This window comes from Danio aesculapii, chromosome 15 (assembly GCF_903798145.1).
Source record: "Danio aesculapii chromosome 15, fDanAes4.1, whole genome shotgun sequence".
NCBI classification, from domain to species: Eukaryota; Metazoa; Chordata; class Actinopteri; order Cypriniformes; family Danionidae; genus Danio; species Danio aesculapii.
In genome coordinates, this window is record NC_079449.1 from 19,242,627 (window position 1) to 19,268,399 (window position 25,773).

The 25,773-nt window shown below is 33.1% G+C and overlaps 1 protein-coding gene across 3 annotated transcripts in view; it reads right to left on the minus strand.

Moving 5' to 3' along the window:
• The window catches only part of gdpd5b (glycerophosphodiester phosphodiesterase domain containing 5b), a 96,798-nt gene that overhangs the window by 6,639 nt on the left and 64,386 nt on the right, over window positions 1-25,773 (minus strand). For 2 of the 3 annotated variants that reach the window (XR_008838972.1, XM_056474512.1), the window contains exons 7-16: window positions 22,980-23,073; window positions 19,980-20,125; window positions 14,628-14,710; window positions 12,634-12,784; window positions 11,330-11,551; window positions 10,104-10,261; window positions 8,254-8,401; window positions 7,608-7,690; window positions 4,624-4,638; window positions 2,396-2,508 (exon numbers count right to left, since the gene is read on the minus strand). Coding sequence is in view for 2 of the 3 variants with exons in the window: in XM_056474512.1 (XP_056330487.1) it covers window positions 2,396-2,508; window positions 4,624-4,638; window positions 7,608-7,690; window positions 8,254-8,401; window positions 10,104-10,261; window positions 11,330-11,551; window positions 12,634-12,784; window positions 14,628-14,710; window positions 19,980-20,125; window positions 22,980-23,073 (1,213 nt within the window). In the remaining variant the exon portion in view is untranslated. The remainder of the gene's footprint in view (window positions 1-2,395; window positions 2,509-4,623; window positions 4,639-7,607; window positions 7,691-8,253; window positions 8,402-10,103; window positions 10,262-11,329; window positions 11,552-12,633; window positions 12,785-14,627; window positions 14,711-19,979; window positions 20,126-22,979; window positions 23,074-25,773) is intronic. The other variant, XM_056474513.1, reaches the window with a different exon arrangement.

Here is a 25,773-nt window from a genome sequence, read left to right on the forward strand (position 1 = left end):
CTTTTCAAGATCTCTTTTGATCTGGCTCATTATCAGATTTACTCATCGTTTTAAAAAACAAAAATATGCGTGACTGCATCTTTGCCATTTTGAATATATGAATATTATTTAGGTTGGCCACTGTGCCATTATTTTTGCTGCTCACTGCGCGTGAAACAACAATCTCCAACTAATGAGAGTGATTGTAAACATAAGAAAGCTGATAGGCTGAAATTATTGTTGAGGGCCAATAGTTTTGCACATGGTGACTACCATCATGTGTGTGTGCGCGCACACCATCCACAGAGCCTTCTTTCTCTCTCACACGTAGGTATTCACTGCGCACAAGTTAATGCCGGATCCATAAAATAAATACCGGAACGCAAAACATGAATATCAGACATTTTCCAGAACAGGATCCGGCTCAAATTAAGCACTACTGTACACATATATTGAGGGAGTCCTTGATCCAAATAAAAGCAAATGTGATCATCAGTCCTATGTTTTATAGCCTTCTGCATATTTTAGGTAATTATGTAGAATAAGCAGAAAAAATAAGGTATCACGAGAGGGGGAAAAAACAACATTAACACATTTTATGTCAAGATCACATGAAAACAAGTTGTGTTGAGATAACAAGAAAAGAAAAGTCTTGATCATAAGAACATCATTTATGCTGAAATGGCGAAAAAAGTTATGATCATGAGAAAATAAGTAATGTCAAGTTAACAAAAAGTCAAGAAGTCATTTGTCAAAAAAATGTACAAAATAAAAGTCATGTTCACAAGAAAATGAGTTATAGTGAGATAACTAGAAAGTACAAGTCCTGATCATGATCAAACGTGTTACGTCAAGAGAACGAGAAAATAAAAGTCATGTTCACGAGAAAACGAGTTATGTTACGAGAACGAGAAAATAAAAGTCATGTTCACGAGAAAACGAGTTATGTTTCGAGAACGAGAAAATAAAAGTCATGTTCACGAGAAAACGAGTTATGTTACGAGAACGAGAAAATAAAAGTCATGTTCACGAGAAAACGAGTTATGTTACGAGAACGAGAAAATAAAAGTCATGTTCACGAGAAAACGAGTTATGGCGAGATAACTATAAAAAAAAAATCATGTTTACGAGAAAACAAATTATGGCGAGATAACTAGAAAAAAAAAGTCCTGATCATGATCAAACGGGTTACGTCAAGATAGCGGGAAAAAAAAAGTCATGCTCACGAGAAAACAAGTTATGTCAAGATAACGAGAAAATAAAAGTCATGTTTACAAGAAAACGAGTTATGGCGAAATAACTAGAAAATACAAGTCCTGATCATGATCAAACGTGTTATGTCAAGAGAACGAGAAAATAAAAGTCATGTTCACAAGAAAACGAGTTATGGCGAAATAACTAGAAAAAAAAAGTCCTGATCATGATCAAACGTGTTACGTCAAGAGAACGAGAAAATAAAAGTCATGTTCACAAGAAAACGAGTTATGGCGAGATAACTAGAAAATACAAGTTCTGATCATGATCAAACTTGTTACGTCAAGATAGCAGGAAAATAAAAGTCATGTTCACAAGAACAAGTTATCACAAGTTATCTTGGGAGAATAAGAGAAAAAAATAATAATGCATGACCTCTTAGGAATTTCATGTTTTATAGGCTTTAAGATCGTGTCACGATAAAGGAGAATATTTTGTGATAATGAGCATTAGCTGTACTTTATTTCACTTATTACACAGCAAATAATCAGATATATGCATAAATGCTGAACCACATAATGTTAATTCTATCATTCAGTTCTATAGATTTTCGCTTTGTTCATCATTCATTTGAACAAGGCTTCAGTTTCCTTGCTATAATCATGAGTTTCTAAACATAGATCAAAAAGTTTTACTCACTGTATACTCAATGGACATTTTATTAGGCTTCATAAAACTATTATCTACAGTATTTAGGCTGAGCAATCCATAGCAACAACACATTTAAGCATGTAGACAGGGTCAAGACGAGTCAAACTAAGCATCAGAATAGGGAAGAACAATGATTTAAGTGACTTTGAAAGTGGGCTGGTTGTTGGCATGATGGGTTTCCATTGGTTGAACATTTCTAGCACTTCGTTAAATCTATGCTGTGAAAACTATTAGAAGCAAAGATGTACCAAATAAAGTAGCTGGTGAGTGTATTTTCAAATGAACAACAACACAAGATGGCGCTAATGAGCTTTTCTTACTTGCTAGTACATGATAAACACTTAATATATATATGAGATGCAAAATTCAACACCATAATACAAACTTAAAAAATTTGATTGACTTAATACAGTCAAGTATTTGGAAGTGCTGTGTAATAAGCTCGTATACATGGTTCAAACAGACACACAATATGAGAAACTCAAGCAGGAGGAGGTTTGGTGCCTCTTACCAGAGAAGATGAGCTTCTCCTTCATGATGTTGACATCTCTGCTGGATCTCCTGACGGCTGCGCTCAGCATGATCTGCTCCGGGTTGTAGCTACGCATGCCACTCATTCTCCACCTGTCATCATGTGCGCACACACACACAGAGACATGCGTCTCAGTGACCATAGCCAAACAAAGACTGAGTTGGTGCTGTCGAATCTAATAATAACATGTGTTTTTGGTTTATTATCGAAAGTGTTGTCTCACAATTCAACTCTTGAATCTCACAGTGATTTCTAAATGTAATTGGAAGATATATGGTACAGTTTATGAACACTATATTTCAAAAGTTTAAATGGTATAATTTGATGTTTGTTTGTATGTTTGCTTGTTTCTTTTAAAAGAGCAATTAACATTTAAATTCAGATGTGATGCAAAACATTTACATTTCATTTTTAAAAAAGTGAACATTTTATCATTTACTCCTGCAGTTGAGAATATTCATTTTGTTATGCAAAATAAAATAAAAAAATACAAATAAATATATATTTTGAGCAATGTTGGAAACTGGTACTGTTAATCTCAGTAGCTACCAGTTTTCAACATTTAAAACTATTATATAAATACTTATCTTGTGTTCAACAAACAAAAAAAAAACACACTTCTAACCTTTTGGAGCCACTTGAATGAGTGGGTGAGTAAAAGTGAACTTAAAAAAAGGGTCAATAATAATGTATAGTGTTACAAATGATTTCAAATTGAAATAAATACTGACACTTTTGACTTTGTTTTCAATTAAAAATCCAGACACAAATGTAGCAATACTGATTAGAATTGCAAATCAATGCCTACTAAAATTTCAGTTTTACTGTCAGGGAGGACTTGGGGATTTGGGAGCCCCAAGCAATTCCAGATTTGGGGCCCAAGCATTGAAACTCAAAACCGTCTCTTTCTCTAAAGTTATTTTTTCTCTGTATATTCGTTTTTTGTTTGTTTGTTTTTTTTAGTTTGTTCACGCAAATTAACTGCATGTTAAAAATATATTTTAAGTGAAACCTTTATCTTCTCAAATGTAAAATTAAATACAATAAATTCACACATAAAAAACAATCTCACAAACTAACTGTAAGAAACTATGTACAGTTAACCACAAAAGCCATTTTTGTGGTTAGATATTAATATTTGCATGTACGGAAGGAAGGTTCCGCTATTCATGAGGGCCCCCAGTTTTGAAAAGAAGTAATAACACGTAAAATCTGTAAGATTTTACACCTATGATAGAAATATTATAAATAAGCTATTTGATTAATATAGGCTTCTTGGCATTGGTCGGGGTCCCGGGGCCCTAAGCGGCTGCTCTTGCTTATTGGTTAAGTCCACCCCTGCTCACAGGAATAAATTATTAGATACTTCCAAATGTATTTAAAATTACAATTATGTAAAAACCAAAAAATGATTTTTGGTAATGTCACTGAGCATAAAAGACAAAATCTGGGGAAAAAAAAACTCTTACTGACCCAAACCTTTTGAACTCTTAAGAATTAGATTGATGTACAAACCAAAAAGGGCTGTTAATCCACAGTTATCGTGACCATCTGTTCCAATTATCCAAAATACTAAATATATTTTTCCAGATTAAATCTTTTAATCTGACACCATCTATCACAAATAAAATATTTGGGTGTTTTTGGTCCCAAACAAAAGCATCTGATTGAATTGGAATGAAAACACTTAATTTAAACCTATAACTAACATTAATCTTACATTTTTATGCTTTTTTTACATGCAATATATGCATGCATTTGACAAGTTTCGGCTCAAAATACCTCATAAATCATTTATTTATTATGCAATATGTAAAAATATATATATAATTCAGCTACAACGTTAGAAAAAAATACTCTGACCGAAAGCAAAGGCAGATAAACAACAGTCAGTCAAGTGATTGTCACCTCCTAGTGGATATGGGCAGAAATTGCACAACGCTAAAGTATCCTTTCCACAAACATACGAGTAAATCTTAACTGTGTAAATGTATATTAATTATATGTTAAGTGATAAGCAGTGATATTAAAGTGTAGTCATGTGGGGCTGTTGTTTAGTAAGAAGAGTTAGTAATAGCATTGACAAAATCCAAGTAGAATGAAAGAGACAGGCAGATAGACTGAAACAGGGATTTTTTTTAGGGAAAGAAGGGCAAGAAAGGGAGATACACATTGGCAGCATGGGCCAACAGCGCTGACCCAATTACCTGATCATGTGATAGCTGAGAGATGCCAGAATGCAGCAGAGAAGAGGAGCATGCAGATCAGCAGAGAGCGAGAGCAGGAGGAGAAGAGGAGAGGTGGGAGAAAAGAGTAAAAGAAAGGGAGAGAATCAAGAGGTCAGTTCAGAAAAGCAGATGCAAATGTCACTATGGCAAGCGCAGCAAACGTAGAGAATCCAGAGCTACACACATTTACTGTACATGTGAAAATTCAACATAATTGTAAAGACTGCTGAGTGTGCAGAACAATCAATAAAATATAATGGCAAACATATTTCCTTCCTTTTCTTGTCCTCTGTGGAGGTAATCGAGTCAGACCTCTTTTTAGTTTTGTAAAGGTCAAACTATGTAAATTTTGAATAGATGATGATGAATTTGTATTTAATGCCATGTCAGCAACAAAGGCTATTTTCATGGAAAGAACATTTCAATAATAAATATATTTTAAAAACAACGAACAAATGAATACATTAATTAAATAAGATTTTTAGTGTAAATACATGATAAAAATTCTGCAAATTTTCCCGGTGACACTTTGCTAAAAATGTCCTAAGAGAGTTCATTTTATAAAAAGGCCTTCTGCAGTCATTAAAAGGACAGTCCAACTTCTTAATAGAAAGTATATGTTTGATAAGATATGATGAACTTACAACAAACACTTTAAAGGTGTTAAACTATTTAAACAAAGAGTTTAGAATATAAAGGTTTTGAAAAGGACAACTTTTAGCTTTTATTACTATAACATTCAGATTTTTCTGATTATGTTCAAATAGTATGGAGTCAGTCTAAGGCCATATATACTTGCAAAATAAAAGAAAGCTTTGCAAACAAAAAAATAACGTATTGATCAAAAATAAATAAATAAATAAATGTAAATCTTCGAAAATCACAAGAGAAATAAAAATTTATTTTGCTACCAAAAATAAAAATTTGCAAAGGGAAAATTAGGTTGAGAAATAAAGATGAAATTTGCAAACAAAAAAAGAACTGCAAATAAAAATCAAGCAGTGCAAAAGAAAAAACAAAAATATTTGCAATAAACAACAAAACAACAATATATTGCAATGCTCATTTGCATTAGCTTTTTAGTCAACGACGAGTTTGCGATGCGCAGAAACGCGCATGAAACGTGACGTGCAAAGTGAAAACAGCATTGCAAACTCAGTTGACTAAAAAGCAAATCAACATGAGCGTTGAAATTGACTGGATGGGTTTTGTAAAGGCAATGCTATAAAAATGTTTTGCACATATATATAGTTTTTTGGGTTTTTTTTTGCAAATATTTTAGGTTTTTTTGCACTGCTTGATTTTTATTTGCAGTTCTTTTTTTGTTTGTAAATTAAATAATTTTTTCAAAACCTAATTTTTCCTTTACAGTTCTTTATTTTTGTAAGCAATTTTTTTCTCAAAAATTTTTTTCGCTTTGCAATATTTGGATATTTGCATTTACTTATTTAATTTTGCTCAATTCTTTAATTTTTGTGTACAAAACATTTTTTTATTTTAGCAAGTAAATGTGGTCCTAGATTGACTCCATAAAATGGAACATAAAACTAAATATTCATATACAAGACATTTTTACTTTATGTAAACGAGTGCTTTTTTAGTTGCCGATATTTAATTGATCATTGTGTAAATTAGATTAAGAGGTCTTCGTTAATTATACACATTTATTATCATATATACATTTTATATAGATTTAATAAATTAGTTATTATTAGACATCAATACTTAGCAATTTACAGATCAAACATTAAATTAAATTTAATATATAAATTAAGTTTAAGAGATAACTGAGGCAAAAAGGACTGACAGTTTTGTTATTGTTATCTAAAATAAAATCAAAAATAAAATTTCATAGATTATATTTCATAAATAAAGCAAAATAAAATTAAATATTAAATATTGAAAAAAACACTGCAACACACACACAGACAGACAGACAGACAGACAGACAAACAGACAGACAGACAGACAGACAGACATATACTACACATACACACTCATATACATACAGTATAGACCCTTTTCACGGAGTCCGGGTTCACTTCACGCAGTGTATCTTTACTTCCGCCTACACAGAACTCCCCATAGAGAATTCACCCAGACAGTTGTATAGTTACTACAGATATGGTTAGATGGTCACTACAGCTGTTTTCTAACAATAGGAAGACTGCATTTAAATTATAAGATTAAAATGCAGTATTACAAAATTATTTGTAACTTATTATCCATTATAGTACAAGGTATTCAGATATTAAATTAAAACCACCCAGTAGGTTGCGGCAGGACACTGACTAAAGGTCTTAATTCATTCAAACGGAGAAACTGAAAAAACATTTATGGATCAGTAAATAATAAATGCTCAACCTGATTGCATTTATAGATTAAATACTTGACGAATAATATGAAAACATTTAATAAAGAATTTTACTCATGCTGGAACATTCACATAACATCATATACATTTATGTTCATAGCAGCATCAAAGTAAAAATAAATCCATTATTGAGGAAATAAACTGAATTAATAGGTAAAAAGGTTGCAAACATAATTTTCTTGATAAACAATAACTTATTCCTATTCTTAATTACTTAATGATTTTAAAACTCAGAAAGCGGTTTAGTATTGAAAGAGAAACATTTGGACACATGTCCAATACTTTAACAGACTTAAATCACAATGTGCAATGTTAATATTTTAAGTTGTACATTTCCCAAAGAAGTATCCCATTCATTCAAAGGTAAACCGGAACTAAAAATACACTGCATTGCCGATAGGGGGAAGTGAAGTGACGTCATTGTAAAAAGGGCCTATTCACACATATAAATAAAAGAGAAGCACAACTTAAAAACTTAAACCTAAACTCTAAAGCATTGGTTTGTAAGACAGAGGTCTGCTCTCGGGTCTTTTTTTGTCTAAACCATTATCCCTGCAATCTACAGCATACCAAACAGGTGTACACTTACTTCTGGAATATAAATATTCCCAGAACTACAGCGAAGGAGATGAGGTCAGTGGAGATCCATATCAAACAGTACTCATCTGGAGTCTGGAAACAAACAAACAGAATGAGGCACAAGCACCACTAGATGGCAAAAGAGACAAGGCATTACAGCCTCATTCTTGCAAAATTACTTGGAAAAGAATATATACATGCTCCTAAATATTATACGTAGTGTGATTTTTATACATCACGTACGAAAATAAATTAAAAGGCCAACTCAAATTTAGCAATCATCACTCCACTCTCCATTTACTAACCCTTCACCTGTTCCAAACTTAAGTTTCATTCTTCCGTTGAACACAAAAGAAGATAATTTGAAGAATATTGCAAAACAGAAGCCATTGACTTACATAAATACATATTTTTCCTACTATGGATGTCAATGGCTACTGGTTTCCAACATTCTCCAGATTATCTTCTTTTGCGTTTGTTTCATCCCTTTAGCTAATCAGTTACGCATCACATATTCACCACAAAACAGATTTATATTTAATAAACTTCTCGTTTTGGCCAGATCAGCAGATGTTGACCAATTATGTATCTTGAAATGTGCGACAGCTTTGTGCCACTGGCTGATGAATAATCAATGAGCAGATGATGGTTTGTACCATGAGCCAGAGTGGATAGTGCAGCTTCCTCAACACCTGCGGGGCCTCAGAGGAGACGGACGGCACCCCACTGCACCACAGCAGAGAATACAGCCACGGCTCATTCACTGTATATAGACTCACGCTGATGTTGTTCTCTTTATACAGCCTGATCAAATAAACACACAGATATGTCAGTGGATATTATGAATGATGCGCCAATTAAACTTTTTCTTGAATCTTTGATTTTTTTTTTATTTCATTTTTTATTGTATCATTTCAAAATATTATTTAGAAACATAATGATCTGACTTTAGCTTTGTTAAACTGTGACCAAAAAAAAAAAAATCAGTGGGGCTAAATGAAAATGCTAATTCACTTTCTCCCAGTAGGTGGCGCCTATAAACCGCAGGGATATCAAGGTTTTCTTGATTAGTGCTGTGAACAAAGTAGCTGTGCTGGTGTTAAATAAAAGTTGCATGAAGATAATCTATAAAGAAAATATCAGCTGAGCTTTTCTGAAGACAAGTGTGTCCTTATAGATATTTCAGTAAAACCGCCCACCTTAGACACAATGTTTAGAATTTTCTTTCAGTATTTCTAGCATGAGGAACAGTGTGTTATTGCCTGCACATTTTTAATACAAGCATAAACCACACACAAGACAAAATCAACAGATGCACATGTATATTAATGTAGCCTATATTAAGCGTAGATCTTTTCTTCAGCTTTAGTTAGACGTTTTCCTTTATATACGGCTGAAGGCAAAACTATTAGCCTTACTGTAAAATTTTTATAAATTTTTTTATATTTTCCAAGAGATGTTAAACAGAGATTTTTACTGTTATTTTACTGTTTTAAACATAATAGTTTAAACAACTAGTTTTGATTTCATCTTTGCCCTGATGACAATACAGTACATCATATTTACTAGTTCTTTTACAAGATGCTAGATTTAACATAAAGGGCTAATTAAAAGCTCATGCTGTGGTCACACTAGCAAAAATGGCACATGCAAAATTCTGTCATGCAGTGCTGCGAAAAGAGACTTGATTAAACAAGACGATTAGACACTTAAAAAAGTGAGCGATTGGTTCATATTTTACATTTCTATCCAAAGAGGTCTGGTTTTGATCTTTGATTGGTCTCATACAGTCACGTGATGCAATTTTGCAGGTCAGAGCTTGCCAAGCTTGAACTTTGCAATGCAGTGAACTGTGAAACTTGTTGTACGAGCTTGCTTTTCAGGTCTGTCGCATTTGTGTGTGTATATGAATGGAAGTGTATGGGATGAAAAATGCAGTGTGACCGCGGCTATATTTAGGTTAATTTATAATTATGATAAACTTTTGATTGAATTTTGAAAATGTAATGAACTCACAGAAGTTTAAAATGGTCAATAATATTAGTTTCATTGAGTGCTCGGTTTCAATCTCTGGCCTCTGTTAATGCTCCTTTTAAATACTTTGAAATATAAAGTTGTTGTGGTTCAGTTTGTATTTAAGTCTGGACCAGAGATTGGCCACATTAAAAAAATTAAATTAAATAAACAAATCAACTATTATTTCTGGCTGGTAAACTGATGCATCTCTAGATATGTATATATCTGATATCCATCTTCAGATATTCATGCCAATCTTTTTGCACTTGTTTGCATAGACTTTTTTATGTTGAATTTGGACACAACTCAAAAGCTTACAGTGTAAATAGCTCTGTTTGAGCAACCTGAAATAGCATCCTTGGCTCTACCAGTGGAACGGCACCAGTTTCCATTTTTAGTTTCACTACACTAGTGCAGCTTTTTGCTCTCTCTCATGTGATGTATATGTTGTCAGTGTGAGCAGGTGTGTGTAAGTGGGGCAGTGGTCTACCGGATGTCCTGCTCAGAGGCCTGGTTGTAACGCAGCAGGAGTCTGCTGATGCCATTATGATGGAGTGTATCGAAGGGCAGCTTCTGCACTGATGTCTGCTGGAAACCTGGAGCCACTTTCCTCACCATTTCCCGGTTACTGTCCACCGTCCACATCACCTACACAAACACACGCAAAGTCAGAAGTGATATAATAGACGTAAATATGATTAATGAATTTTTTCAAATACAAATTGTTGTTGTAACTGTTTTATTGCTCAAATAGTCTGATACTGGAGAACATGGAGCTCATAACTAACAGGAAAAAACAGCTCATGAGTTAATATCTCACACATACAAATGAAGATCTGCTTCAAGGACACGTTAATGGGCAACATCTCTATATTATAAAGAGGAAAACTAGATATGCTTGCAATTTCTGTCCTTTTTATACTATATTGTGACAAAGAAACTAAAACAGGAAATTATAAGTCTTTAATCAATATTGCATTCATATTTCAGTTAAATTTGCTCCAGAATTATATTGGAAGTAGACTGAGATCCATATAAACATATAAATGGAAATATATAAATCTTTCAGACGTATTCAGATAATATTAACCAACAAATTGAAGCAGATTTTTCTGTCTTTCTTTCTTTCAAACCAAGTATCATCACACCATTACTAAGATGATATTTAAAAGATATTATGAGCAAAGCTTTTAATGCTGTATAGTGGCAGTAAAACATAATGCAATGAAATACAATGACAATTGAGAGATGTATGAAAAAATTCAGATAAATAATATTTAAAAACACCAAAAATGATGCATAACATTTCATATAATAGATGATATTCAAAAAATAATATATACATAATCAGGCAAACCAGTTCAGCAAGTGTTCTTCTTCAAACCTTACTAGCAATGTCATTTATTCTATGGTTTACAAAACAACAATAAAAAAATATAATCACAACCTTAAGAATTAAACTTAAAAAGCCCATTTAACTCATAAATGATCAGACTATGTAGATAGAAGTTGATTGTAGAAAATTAGAAATTTGCATACCAAATATGGTCAATATGATGTAATTAACGGTATTCACAGCTAGGGGGCGTGACTCTACAACCACATAAAACAGGAACAAACATTCGGATCATATCCTGAATGCATTTATTTCAACCCCAGGACAAGGACGATGATATTTCCAGCATCAAAGTTAAGTGTGAGTCCCTCCTAACTGACCTGTTGTTGTGGTATTCCTGACCCCAGAACAGTGTCCAGGGTGAGGTTGACCCAGTCGTTGTGGTGCGGGTGACTGACTGGTGGTCTGCGCACTGTGAATAAAGCTGAGCTCTTGTACTTAGCCGCCAGTTTGAGCATCTGCTCCAGGCTGCACACGGTCTGGTTTCCCACCGACCAGCGCTCAGTTGTCGACATGTACTGCACAGTCCAGAAGGGATCATCCTGCATTCAGAGACACCACTTAGTCTAGTTATGAAGCATTTTGAGGGATGTAAACAAAAACAGTGGTTCCAAGGTATTTCCTGTTTTACATTTTTAATTACTGTAGCTTCTGAGAATCCAAAAAGATCCACATATTGATAAATAATGTTATAATAGCTGTTATAACATTGAGTTATGATTACATTGCTTCTTGTTGCAGTTATGATATCGTTTAATGACCAGCAGGAAATGTGCCAATGACATGACCACACTAAAATAGTCTATAGGCTATTACATACTTATTGAAAAATAAAACATTTGCAAAGAAATACAAGCTGTAAAATTTATTTCTACCCTATTGTTATGTTTATTCACCTGAGACCTAATTTGGTCTTAGGGAATTGAATGCATGGTTGTGATTTGCTATTGGTAGATCTTGTGATTGACAGACTGTCCTGTCCCAATGCGAGTCAATAGATTATTGTATAAAAAAAGAAAGCAAATCAGAAGGTATATGACTTTAAATAAAGATTACGGGATTGTTTTAAAGAAAATAATATTGTATATGGATAAACCGTAACAAATGCAGAAACAATCTAGTGCTAAAATAAACTCATCATCGACTAATATTCAGTCTATTAGCCATTGTGAACTAAACACAAGGTTGTCATAGTTACTTAATATCAAGGAGGGAAATGGTTTGAGTTTTAGGGTTGAGAAATAATGCTATCTGCTCTACATTACAGAGAAATATTAAAATAAACTGACTTTTGAAAAGATAAATTAAACAATCAAATAAAGTAATACAACTGAAACAAATATTTGTGTAATTATTTGTATGGTTACTTGTATAATATACAAGTATACTGTATATAACATAACTAATTTTAATGTATTTAAAAAAAAAGTAAAACAAAAATATTTCTTAATTTCATTTTAATTAAATTATTTAATTTCATTTAATTGTAAATAAATATGTTTTTATTATATGCTTTTTATAGTGTATGTTTTTACTATAAGAACACTGATTCATTGCTGCCATTGAAAAAAAAGTCCAAATATTTCAACATTTCTGCATCAGCTGTATTATAGATATTGTGTACCTTTAGAAACCACTGGCCGGCATTGAGCGTACTCAGATCAGTCCAGTTGAAGAGTGAAGCATCCTCATACTGTCTCTCTGGAAACACTCTCCTCACATTGGTGGTTCTCCTTAGCGTCCGGTCTCTCATGAGGAACGGCACACCATCGAGACTACAGCCCAGGCACAGTTACACAGCATTATATGCGATTAGACAGCACTTAGATTGCAACCAAGAAAGCACGTCCATTAGGGCTCAACCTGGGTTATATTCAATGATAAGAGACTGAGAATAAAACTGAGGAGTGGACTTTATCTGTGATTGGCTAAAAAATATCTCATTGCACTTACTGTAAAAGAGGGATTTTCAAGGAATAGATGTAGTATTATTGTAATCCATTATTCTTCATCTGGCAAATGCCTTTTTATACAGAACAGCCCACAATATGAGGTTAAATGCCTTGCAAAAGTGCAAGTAGATTGAAGCTTTGGGTTACCAGCCAAGATATTTAACCTCTAAGCCACGTCAGTACATTTAATTTATATGCAGTTTTATAGCAGTACCATCACCTTACAATTCAATTTAGCCAGATATTCCCAATCATAGCAAGACATGGAATGGGATTTTTAAAAAATAAAATAAAAAATATAAAATCAAATAAAAAATAAAATAAAATATATAAAATAAAAATAAAACAAACAATATATATAAAATGATAAAAAATAAAATATATAAGAATAAGATAAAATAATAAAAAAAAGAAAAAGAAAAGAAAATATATAAGAACAAAATAAAATAAAATAAAAAATATATAAAAAAATAAAAAATGTATAAAAAAAAAAAAAAAATATATATATATATATATATATATATATATATATATATATATATATATATATATATATATATATATATATAAATAAAGAAATATAAATATATAAATAAAGAAATATATATATATATATATATATATATATATATATATATATATATATATATATATATATACATATATATATATATATATATATATATATATATATTATATAAAAATAAAATAAAAAAATATTAAAAAATTAAATAAAAAATTTAATATAAAAATAAAATAATGAAAAATAAAATAAAGAAATTAAATGAAAAATAATATATAAAAATAAATATGTAAAACAAAAATAAAAAATATATAAAATATTATATGTATATATTATATTATTTATATATATATATAAACTAAATGGAAAAAAAAAAAAAAAAAATATATATATATATATATATATATATATATATATATATATATATATATATATATATATATATATATATATATATATATATATATATATATATATATATATATATATATATATTCAATTTTTGTTATTAAAAACGCAATTCATATTTAGAAATGTCCATTATTAAACTAAGTGAATAGCATTAAATTAGCTTTATTTAGGTTCAAATCTGTACATACAACAGAATGAACTAAATGGATAAAGACAGCCTTAAATTTACAATAAACTTAGTTTTTGAAATGAAGTAAAACATTATTTTCTGTGTTATCAACATGATCCCAGGAACTCTTTCCAGAGTATCACATGTATTTTTACTCAGGCAGGAAGTGCCTAAAAAGCCAGGAGATGATATCCCAATCTAAAAAGCCTGAGTGATGACTGACTTTAAGTGAGATAAATTACAACACAACAGATGGACAGTTTCTGCTCCATTATCTAAAGATGCGTGTTAAGCAGGAAGAATAGATTACAGCTTAAGGGGGAGCTTCTTTGGAAAGTCTTCCTGTCTCTTCCAACGTTCAATTACTATGCACTCTGTGGGTAAGAGACGTCACAGCCAACCTCTCATTACAGCAGTCTCACACTGACACACAGCCATTCACAGGCTGAAACAAACACGGTGGCCTTGAGCCTTTAGACACACACAAATACTGTACATATGCTTCAGTATAATCTATTGATTGAACCTGAGAAGAGAAGCAGACAGAATGAATGTATGAATACCTGATGGTCACATCGGTCTCCAATCCACTAACGTTTCTCTGCAGAGCTCTGTTGAAAGATAAGAGAGTGTTCTCTGGAGCCAGCTGAACAAGAGGAAGAGGGAAAAAGTTTTAATATAGAAATATGGCAAAAAAAAAATAAATAAAATTCTAACACATTTTTATAATAAAAAAATCTAAATTCAAATATAAATAATACATTTGAATCTATTTCTATACTATATATTTATGCTTGTATATACTTTCAATCATTACCATATATTTTAGATATAAATGTAGAAATCTAAATCTATAAAGTACACTATGTAAATGGAGCCTTTTATGTAAATTTCACTCGGTAAACTACTTTAAATGTGCGTATATTATATATATTATTTCCCTAAATGTCATGAACAGGCAAGATATAATACTATTATAGATATAATAATATTATAACTACTTTTATTTCATGCAAATTGTCTTTTTCTGATCAATGTCAACATCTATATTACATCATATTATATGTTACATATTAAAAGACAATATAAACAACACAAATCAAATAACCCTCTCACGAAAAACACACACTTAGGCCCCGTTTACACTAATATGTCTTCGTTTTTAAAATGGCATTTTAGAATGAAAACAATTCATGTCCACACTGGCGATTCATCTAAATCTAAAAAGATCTCCGCCCACACTATACCGCTGAAAACGCACATTACGTGACCACACACACAAACACACGCTGTCATGCGCTCTAACATATGATCACATCTGAGCTCTAGGCAGTCAGTGGGTGCTTTGAGCACAAAACCCCAGACAGCAGTGCATGTCGGTCAGTTTATCAAGCATGTACCGTTGGATCGCGTCTCACTATAGTTGTTAAACATGATATTTAATTAATCTTGCCTCAATCTAACGACTCTTCGGCCCTTTGCATCTATCAGGTAACGTGTCACAGCATCAGTACACTGCTTCAATCTTTACGTTTCACGCTTGTACCCATTAATTTTAGCGAAAACCTCAGATACTGTTGGTTGGTTGATGCTGGTTGTGCACCTTTTTTACCAACCAAGTTTTTCGACGCCATTATAACGATACAGATCACTCTGCCTATTCATGCGAGAGTCCAATGGAAAAAAATGATTGACAGGTGGTCATTTGTGTGGAACTCATCTATTTATTTATGAATTAGTTATGGGTAAAACAAAGACCATGCGGGTCAGATAGTTGAAACGGTAGGCTACAAATATTTAATTCACTATGAATTAATTAATTATTCATAAATAATTAATACACCGCCTACGACAACGATGCCATTATCCATCATGATGTTTCACATTAGACACCAAATTGGTCAACTTCGCCCAACCACAATGTGTGTGTGTGGGTAATATAATCTAATATTTTAGGTACCAGCAATCTTTACCACTTTCATGATAAGTCAACACTAATGGATATATTAATAAACATAAACGCATACAACTATACCTACGCTATATTATCTTATTATATTAGAGAAAAAAATAGTAATAGAGTATAAAACATTAAATATGTATACATTATATATAACTGGAGTCTTATCTGCTCAAACTTCAGGTACTAAGCATGACAAAAGCTGAAAATAGAACAGTAAAAAAAGCACACAAGTATTACAGGTTTGAATATCATGAAGGTGGAAATAAAAAGATTATTGTTGAAGTAAAAAGCGAGAATCTTCTCACCCTGAAGCTAAGCAGTAGCTAAAGCTCTTCCTTGTTATATGGATATGAATCAATAACTCATCTCATGGAGGTTGACTGAGTGCCCGAGGGCCACACACAAAATCTACAGCTCCTCTGAGCTTCATGCTTACGCAATGACATGCAAGCAGCAAGTTGAGCTATCAGATGGTCTAGATGATGTACTAGTGCATGTGACAAACACTGAAATGCTTCTTTTGAGGCACAGGGAATATGTTAAGGATCAACAGCATCCGCATGCGTCTTTGGAGAGCACTTATGGTTATGACGCTTATCTCTGCTTTTCAAGCCAAAACTGCACCTCTGATCTTCAGTTAGAGTCTAGGGTGTTGAAAAAGCTTGTTTATGGCTGTATCTATGAGCGGCAGAGGACAATTTCAGTGAGTTCTTTCAAATGGATTTTACACTAATAGGCTAGCTAGTACATTACAGAACTCTACTAATAGCAAGCCACCAACAAGAATACAGAGATGGTTTAATAATTTAGTTTCTTGCTTATTTAGATGTAGCCATATATTCAGAGGTGGAAGAGCATTCTATCTAAAGGAAATTACAGTAGGTAAATTTGGATTTCATAGTTCATTATAATCCAGATCAAATAAATGACCTGCCAAACAAACCCTGCAAAGTTACCAACAGAGCAAATAAACAGTTTTTTTTAAGTTAATCTCTAATATGGCTAATATGGATAAAACAAAAATTTCTGTTGATGGTTCTAGCACTGCACAAATCAAAAAAATAAAAATTGATCAATAAAAATTGAAATATACCAATTGAAAAGTGAAAATTTATGAAAAAAAAGTGTTTAAATTTGGATATCTTTTCTAGTTTTTAACGATGGTTCTATCAATTAATCAAAATCAATTAATGAAAACAAATATTAATTTTAATCAGACCATGTACGCACACACAGACAGACTGACACAGACACGCACACAAACACAGTCATGCTGAAGAGTGCAACCAATCGCACAGATTTCTGTTAAGCTTAAGAATGCAACTAGCAAATCAGAGGCAGTTCATTATTCACCATTAAAAATGCTGGAGTATTATTGAGTGCTCATGTTTTAAGTTTAGTCAGTATTACTGACTAAACCTTTTCATCATGAACAGCAAAGTGCAGAAAGACTATGTTAAAGATCAGTTTTGCTGTGTTAGTGACTTTAACAGGAGTCTCTGAATATAACCTGCACTAGACGAGCTTGGTGGACCAACATCTCTTCTCTTTGCATAATTATATACAGTATTTAATGCCACATCAGCAACTTTTCGCTATTTCATGGCAAGATTAGTATACATAAAAACGTTACATGATAGGAACAATTTCATATTTCAATAAGAGATGATACGCAAACATTTAAATATAAATATTTAATAAATAACTAAAAATTTTTTCTTTTCTCTTGTAGCCAGAATATTCTTCAAAACGCACACATACATGCACACCATTCTGTTTGCTTTTTGTTATCATGTCACATACTGACTGTTTAATAGCATCTTATGGGTTACAATTATGTTCAATTTGACACAGAATAAAATAACCTAATATGAATAGTGCCCTGTGATATTTCCTATTTCAATGTTCTTTGTAACATGAATAGTTGGTGTGAAATTGGCAAATGTATTTATTTGCAGCATCATTACTTACTTTCTTTTTCTCAGGGCTATTTATAAAGAAATTAATATTTAGCCACACCATATTAGTGTTTCGTAACATCTAGTTTTATAAGGTGAGTTGTTAGCCCAACGCTTAACCCCCAATCTGGAGGACCAGGACATACACACATACACTACGGACAATTTAGCTTACACAATTCACCTAAAGCACATGTCTTTGGACTAAAAATATATTCATTCATTCATTTTTTTTTTCCGGCTTAGTCCCTTTATTAATCAGGGGTCGCCACAAAATAATGAACTGCCAACTTATGAAGCATATGTTTTAACCCAACACTGGGAAACACCCATACACTCTCACATTCACACTCATACACTACGGCCAATTTAGCATATTCAATTCACCTATAGTGCATGTCTTTGGACTGTGGGGGAAACCGGAGTACCTGGAGGAAACCCACACGAACACGGGGAGAACATGTAAACTCCACACAGAAATGCCAACTGACTCCGCCGGTGCTCGAACCAGCGACCTTCTTGCTCACCATTTAAACAGTTATACACAGAATTACTGTAAATAATATAACCAAAGCTACATCTATATATAATAAAAACCTGACATCACAATGTCAAATCATATCCTGATAACGTTAAGAAAGTCTTATTTGTTTAATTTCATCTAGAATAAAAGCAGTATATAATTTTTTAAAATCCATTTTAAGGTAAAAAATTATTAGCCCCTTTAAGCTGTATTTTTTTCGATAGTCTACAGAACAAACCATCATTATACAAAAACTTGCCTAATTACCCTAACCTGACTAGTTAACTTTATTAATCTACTTAAGACTTTAAATGTATAGATTTAAATTTAAGCTGTATAGAAGTGTCTTGAAAAATATCTGGTCAAATATTATTTACTGTCATCATAGCAAAGATAAAATAAATCAGTTATTAGAAAGGAGTTAATAAAACTATTATGGTTAGAAATGTCTTGAAAAATCTTCTCTCCGTTAAACAGAAATTGAGGAGAAAAATAAACAGGGGGCGAATAATTCAGGGAGCTAATAATTCTGACTTCAATCGTACACTGACCACATGTAAACGACTATTTCTTTTTTTTTTATTTAAAGTATATACTTGGAAATTTACTCATTCAAATGTGATCATATTTCTCACTTTATTTAGAACTTCAGGGCAAGTGTTTGATTAAAAATGTGGACATATAAAATAAATATGAATAAAATATAAAACACTTTTCAAAACAAATGATGACAGGTCCAATATAAAAATCAAAAATATTGCTAAATAAAATGCAAAATGTAGACATTCTTCTTTCAAGATAGCAACTAACTAACTGCTTGTTATTTATTTTTCTGTCTGCATCCCCGTAATGCATGTAATATAGTGCTCATATAGATTATGAAAAAGTATAACTGTAAAAAACATATTTTAGAACATAATATGAAACAACAGACTTTTTACTTTGTCCATACAATATATATATATCATCATATTATTCCACAGCCCTAATTTGAGGCATCCCTTTATCTGAGATTCAATCCCCTCTGAATTAGGACATAAAATGATGGATCCTCTATATTAATAATTGAAAACTAATCCCGTCCAAGCTGCTTTAGACTACAAATGCAGAGGGAACCTTGCCATTTCAGAGCACAATATACCAATGACACACGTGATCATGCTGAAAACCCATCATAACCACCAAACCTTGAACAACGCCTACACAGAGATTCTCAGTGGCTCTATCCTAGGTTATATTTAGCCACGACAAGCCAGGGAAAAGAAATATGAGAAAGATAAATGGAGGGAGAGAAAGAAAAAGAGATAGTGAGGGATGGAGAGACACAGGACAGAGATGCAGGAGCAGAGAGAGAGAAAGAGAGAGGAAGGACTGAACAGCCTCCAGCTATTCTTAATGTAGCCTGAGCTTGATGCAGCATCCAGGGAAGACAGGAAGTGCACAGCTTGATGTTGACGATTTGGCAGCTTACCATTGGAGCTCCTTGATGGCCGATGATGGCGGGTGCTGCTTTGAGACTCCCTCGCTCCATGATGCAGGGTGAGGAGATTGACAGAGGAATGAAGTAGAGGGTGAGGAGAACAGTCAGGTAGAGGAGCAGAACCATCGCCTGAAACCCTAGAGAACCAACAACTTCAGTAACAACGAGGCCACGGATTAAAAAACAAAAACATAAGTGGCAATAAAACCGCTTTTACAGTCAACATGAATGATGCTTATGTGTTATTGTATCTTCTAGTAGCTAAATGTGATTAGATGTGACTGCTTGGCCAACACAAGGTCATTTTTCATACTTAAAGGTATAGTTCACTCAAAATAGAACATTTGCTTACTATATACTCCCATTTGGGTGGTTACAAACCTTTGAGAGGAGTTTCTTTCTTAAATTAATCACAAAAGAATATATTTTAAAGAAAGCTGAAAGCCTGTAAGCACCGACTTCCTTAGTATGAAAAATAAAGCCTATGGTTACAGGTTTCCAACACTTTTCAAAATACCTCCTTAGAAAATATCTACCATCTAATAGAAACAATAATTTCAAACAAGAGTGTGTAAATGACAGAGTAAATTTTCATTTTGGATGAACGATCCCTTTAATGTGCTTCATGTGTTAATTTATATGCTATAAATACAAGCTAAATACAGACAGATGAAGAGTGCTGATTCTGCATTGAACTCTTGCTCTGCAATGAGAGTATCTGGGCTGAAGAATAGAATTAAATACAAGTTTATGCTAAAGTGTGCCACTGTTTCCCTTGTGGCTAAAATATTACATTCTTGCGTTGCATTATGGATTGCATTCTGACACTATTTTTGGATCAGCAGGCTTGGGTGAAACTTAACTAAATCATTGGCATTTAGAACTACTGCTCTACTGCTCTAAATTATGTTTTATTAAGCCCCTATCGGCAAATTTCATTTCTGAGGGAATGATACTGAAAAGTCATGCTTAATTGACATCACAGACATGCATTGTATTTTAAATTGTGTAAACAGAAATCAGTTGTTTCAAATTGTAATACTTCTTCACAATATTACTGTTTTCCCATGTACCATACCGTGCTAAAGTAGCCCACAGCGGTGGTTGAAGTTTTAATGACCATTAGTATTTATGTTTTGGTCTCTTCAACAAGATTCAAAGAGAAATTAATGTAAGAGATATGTACATAAAACTTGAAAAACATTTTTAAATATATACATTTATATTTCAGAACAAACTGTTTGAGTGTGACTTCCCCTGGTACCATGCACACACTTATAAGGAGACTATAAAGTATGCTAGAATTTGCCAAGATCATTTAGGCCCCGTTTACACTAATACGTTTTAGTTTTAAAACAGAGTTTTGGAACGAAAACGATCCACACTAGCGTTTCACCTAGCATTTCTGAAAAGATCTCCATCCACACTACACCACTGAAAACGCACATCACATGACCACACACACTCTGGCATGAACTGAGCGTATGCGCGCATCTGAGCTCCAGGCAATTAGCGAGTGCTTTGAGCACACCTCCCAAGATGAGAGCAGTGCACGTCGCACATTTCATCAAGGATTTACCGCTAGATCTCATCTCCCTATAGTTGTTAAACGTGATATTTAATTCATCTTGTCTCTATCTAACAACTCTTTGGTCTTTTGAATCTATTAGGTAACCTGTTTCGGCTAAGCGCACAGATAAGTTATTATATTAATTTATGCAACCAAGTACACCGATTCAGATTATTGACTGATTGCTTGGCCTTTATTTCCTATATTGTATAAACTTCTATGTTATATTTTTATAATGGCCATTTTTGATTATTAAAACTGATATTCAGCGAAACAGACAGGGTGTGTTTCCTATTTTTCAATAAAAATGAAAGTAGGCAGTAATGTTATTGGCTTTGTTTTGTTATAAATATTCATACAGTGAAGATGGCGGTCATATAAATATGTAGCTACATGATGCCTCAACATTTTTTGTGTCAGTTAAGTTGTTTAATATCAAAATGAAAATAGGCAGTTCCTCATATCATGCTTTTATTTTATTGTTAAGATAGTGAAACAACATAGCCAGGGTGATGTGTACGATGTTTTAAAGTATACTGTTTCCTTTGAAGATTTACCCGACGTGTCCTCGGAAGTTTGTTTTTTCATATCAAACTTGCGAAGTCTGAACTTACAAGATGCAAGATTGAACTTAATATTGAGGAAAAAGTCCCAATCAGATAGTCGAATGTCTGCAGCCATGCATTTTCAGATGTCTCCGTTTTCTCTCATCCACACTGACATGGAACAGCAGCGTTTTAAACCAAAACTGCCTCTTCAACGTTTCCAAAACGCTCCATTTTTGGGGTTCAAAAACGCTAGGGTAGTGTGGATGGAAGGCGTAACCGTAGCAAAACTTATGTGTTTTAAAACTGAATATGTACTGGTGCAAACAGGGCCTCAGATTTAGGGGGTTTATTTATAACTTGTTTATTTTTCTCTTTTTACAGATAACCCCATACTGTCTTTATAATACTGTCTGGCTATCAGTCTTTTATCATCTGCTTTTCTCTGCAAAAAAGTGTTGAAGTAAAAGTGTTTATGATTGCTAAAACAGTGAATTTAATAGTGCCCTATAAGAATTTTGCACAATGTTGTATTTTTTTTTTCATAAAGAACACACATAAGCTTTAGCAGAAGTATTTTTTTAATGCTCAGTGTCGCTGATGAATCAAAAGGCCTTGTTTTTAACTAAATGACATGAGCCAGTTTAATCTGCACTTGCGTAAATAAATGAGAAATCAATAGCAGTATATTAATTTTCCGCCTAATGCTGTAACATGAAACACCACTTCATAGAGTGCGTCTCTGTGTGACGACAGGAATGCATCAATAAGAATGAAGAATTTGTCTGTGTATCCGCCTTTAATAATTAACATCTGGTTAATAATAATGCCTAACTCAGAGCTTGATCTTTAAGTGAAGAGGTGGATTTAGCTTACTGGTTTTCTCAGCTCTTGCCACTTGTCCAGCCACCAGCCAGGCTAAAGCAGTAACTGCAGCTAAAGCACCGATGTGCAGGAAGGGACCCGTTGCCTAAAGAGAAAAACATAGTACATTCATTTCTTTAAAAACACATGAGAAGAAAGAAAAGTCTAGACGTTAAAGTTACCTTTAAGTGTCCTTAAAGAAGACTTTAAAAAAAATGTCGCATATAAAGCATACTTTTAAAAGGACACTAATTTTTAAAAAAAGCATACAAGTTGGAGTCTGTAGGAAATCAGAATTTATTATAATATGTTGATTTTGTATCTAGGAAACCCTTTTGTTTTGATGTTTTTTGTTTTGTTGTTTTATTTACACATGCTCCTTTTTTGTGGAAACCATAATATGTTTTTTCAGAATACTTTACATATTAAAAGCTCTTTAGCCATTATTTGTAAGAGTTTTAATATAAAATAACTTTTGTACATTCTGAAGTTTTTAAAAGGTTTTTAAATGGAAATGAACTAAAATATGTATAAATCAAAATTTCCCTCAGTTAAGTTTTTTTTTTTACCTAAAAAGTATTTGAAAAATTTCAGACATCTACGGCCATGTGCACATTATTAAAGGGGTGGTCCACAATGATTTTTTTTAAAGGTTTGATTGTGTTTATGGGGTGCAAAACAATGCATGATCGTGATTCATTTGTAAAAAAAATCACATTATTTGTTCACACATCTTACCTTCATTTTATACAGCTACTGAGCTAACATGGAAACGAGCATCATATTTCCTGGTTCCTCCTGTAAGGCCTGCCCTCAGAGGGCTCTGATTAGTCAGCTAACCTAATGTGTTGTGATTGGCAGATCGGTTTCACGTCACCAGGTAACATCATGCCTGTAAATAACTGTAAATAATGTCAGGGAGGCCGTATCAGTTTGAGCCAGACACAGAAAATGAAGAGGACAAAGCTAAACCCATGCAAACGCGACTCTTACAAGATGTTTCTGAATGGTATGTTTTTTTTTGTGTTCGCTGGTAAGAGGAGGAATGTGGTCAAGTCATCAGCATTTGATTTCAGCGTCCCATACTAGTGTATACAGGAAATGGTACATTATAAGATGGCTGTAAAGTCTTTGTTTCTAATAGATAGCAGGTTAAATGGTCTACTTTGGTTTTTTGTTCACTTTCTGAGGTTTAACCACGTCATAAAAATGCAATCGTAATGACATTGTACTGTAGTAAGGCTAGGGACAAATTAAAATGCACTTCATGTATTTATAAAGAGTATGTTTATGCTGAATAAATAAATGAAAATATACTAAAAACATGGATAAACCCATTCTGAAAACAACGCACTTTTGTAAATAAATAAATAAAGAAACATACGTTGCAGAAAAAGGAATAAATGATATGGTGTGGTATTTTCTTTATTCTGAGTAAAACAGTCAACGAATTTACCGTAATAGTAATACGCATGCTCAACAATGCATTGCTGGCGTCTTGACTGTTTTTCTGAAGTGCTGCTGGCTTGATTGCAGTGTTGTACATATTTTTTCTTGTTTTACATCTAATAAAACAGGTTGGGGAAGGGACGGTGGCAGTGCCTCAGGGAGACTTGGGATGTCCGTACATAATATACTCTATTATTTCAAATGTAAAACTCACGGACGATTGTGCATGTTTACAGGGGTAAAACAGAAACATGTTTGTAGCTAAATCACACCTGCCAAACTCCCGTTTTTCCCAGAGAGTCTCTCGTATTTCACACCCATCTCCTACCACCCTCCCATATTGTTATTTCTCCCAGAAAACTTCCGTAATTTCATCCCCACGCCAGGTCATCAATTTTTGTATAGCATTTGATTGCCGCTGGCCGAAAACATAGTACAGTTACTACCACATACACCGGCAGCCCATCCACACACCCCAGTTCTCAACTTTGTTACTCAGACCCCCACACCACACCAAACCCCCCTCGTTGTTTATATCCTCGTTTACATCCTTACTACAACATAGCCTACAATGAACGCTAGAAACTATGCATGTAAGATATCAATTTTTACAAAAAGATGTACTTACAGGTTGTGGCTCACAATCCACAGCTTCGTCTTTTATCGTAGGTACTGCTCCTTCATTAAGGAAAGGTTTTTGGCTGAATCCAGCCCTTAACTGCGACCAATTGTAAAAGCTGTCTTTTGTGAAATGCTTTGCACAGAGAGCTATATCTTTTTTATAATATTCTGGAATATAATAAAAATGAATTTTAAGCCCTTCTCTCTTTGTGTCACATTCCTTGGAAGTCCAAATAGTGAAACAGAACAAGATTAAGGGAAATAGCAGCGTTTGGACGGCATTTTCCTTTCTCTACTAACGCGTCTGTGGGCACGCCCCTTTGCTGCACGAAGTGTATGAGCGGTGAATACACGTAACCTGGAATGTTTTTGATCTTATTAGACCCGGAGAATTTTTTGTAGTCTCCTAATTCGTTCATAGTCAGCTTTATTGTCAATTTAAGCACATGTACAGGACATATAGAGAATCGAAATTACATTACTCTCAGACCCTAGGTGCCTAATTTATAATATTAATACAAAAAGTAGAGTTTTTAAGAAAGAATTTATAATAAATACAATTATATATAAAATGTAATATAAAAATTTACATAAATAAAATGTAGTCTAAAAATATATGTAAAGAAAAAAAATTGTAAACAATACAATACAATGACATTAAGGGCATATGGCAATGAGTTTAAACCAGAATTGTGCAGATATAGAACAGTATATAGAGCAAAAAGGCTTGTAAATA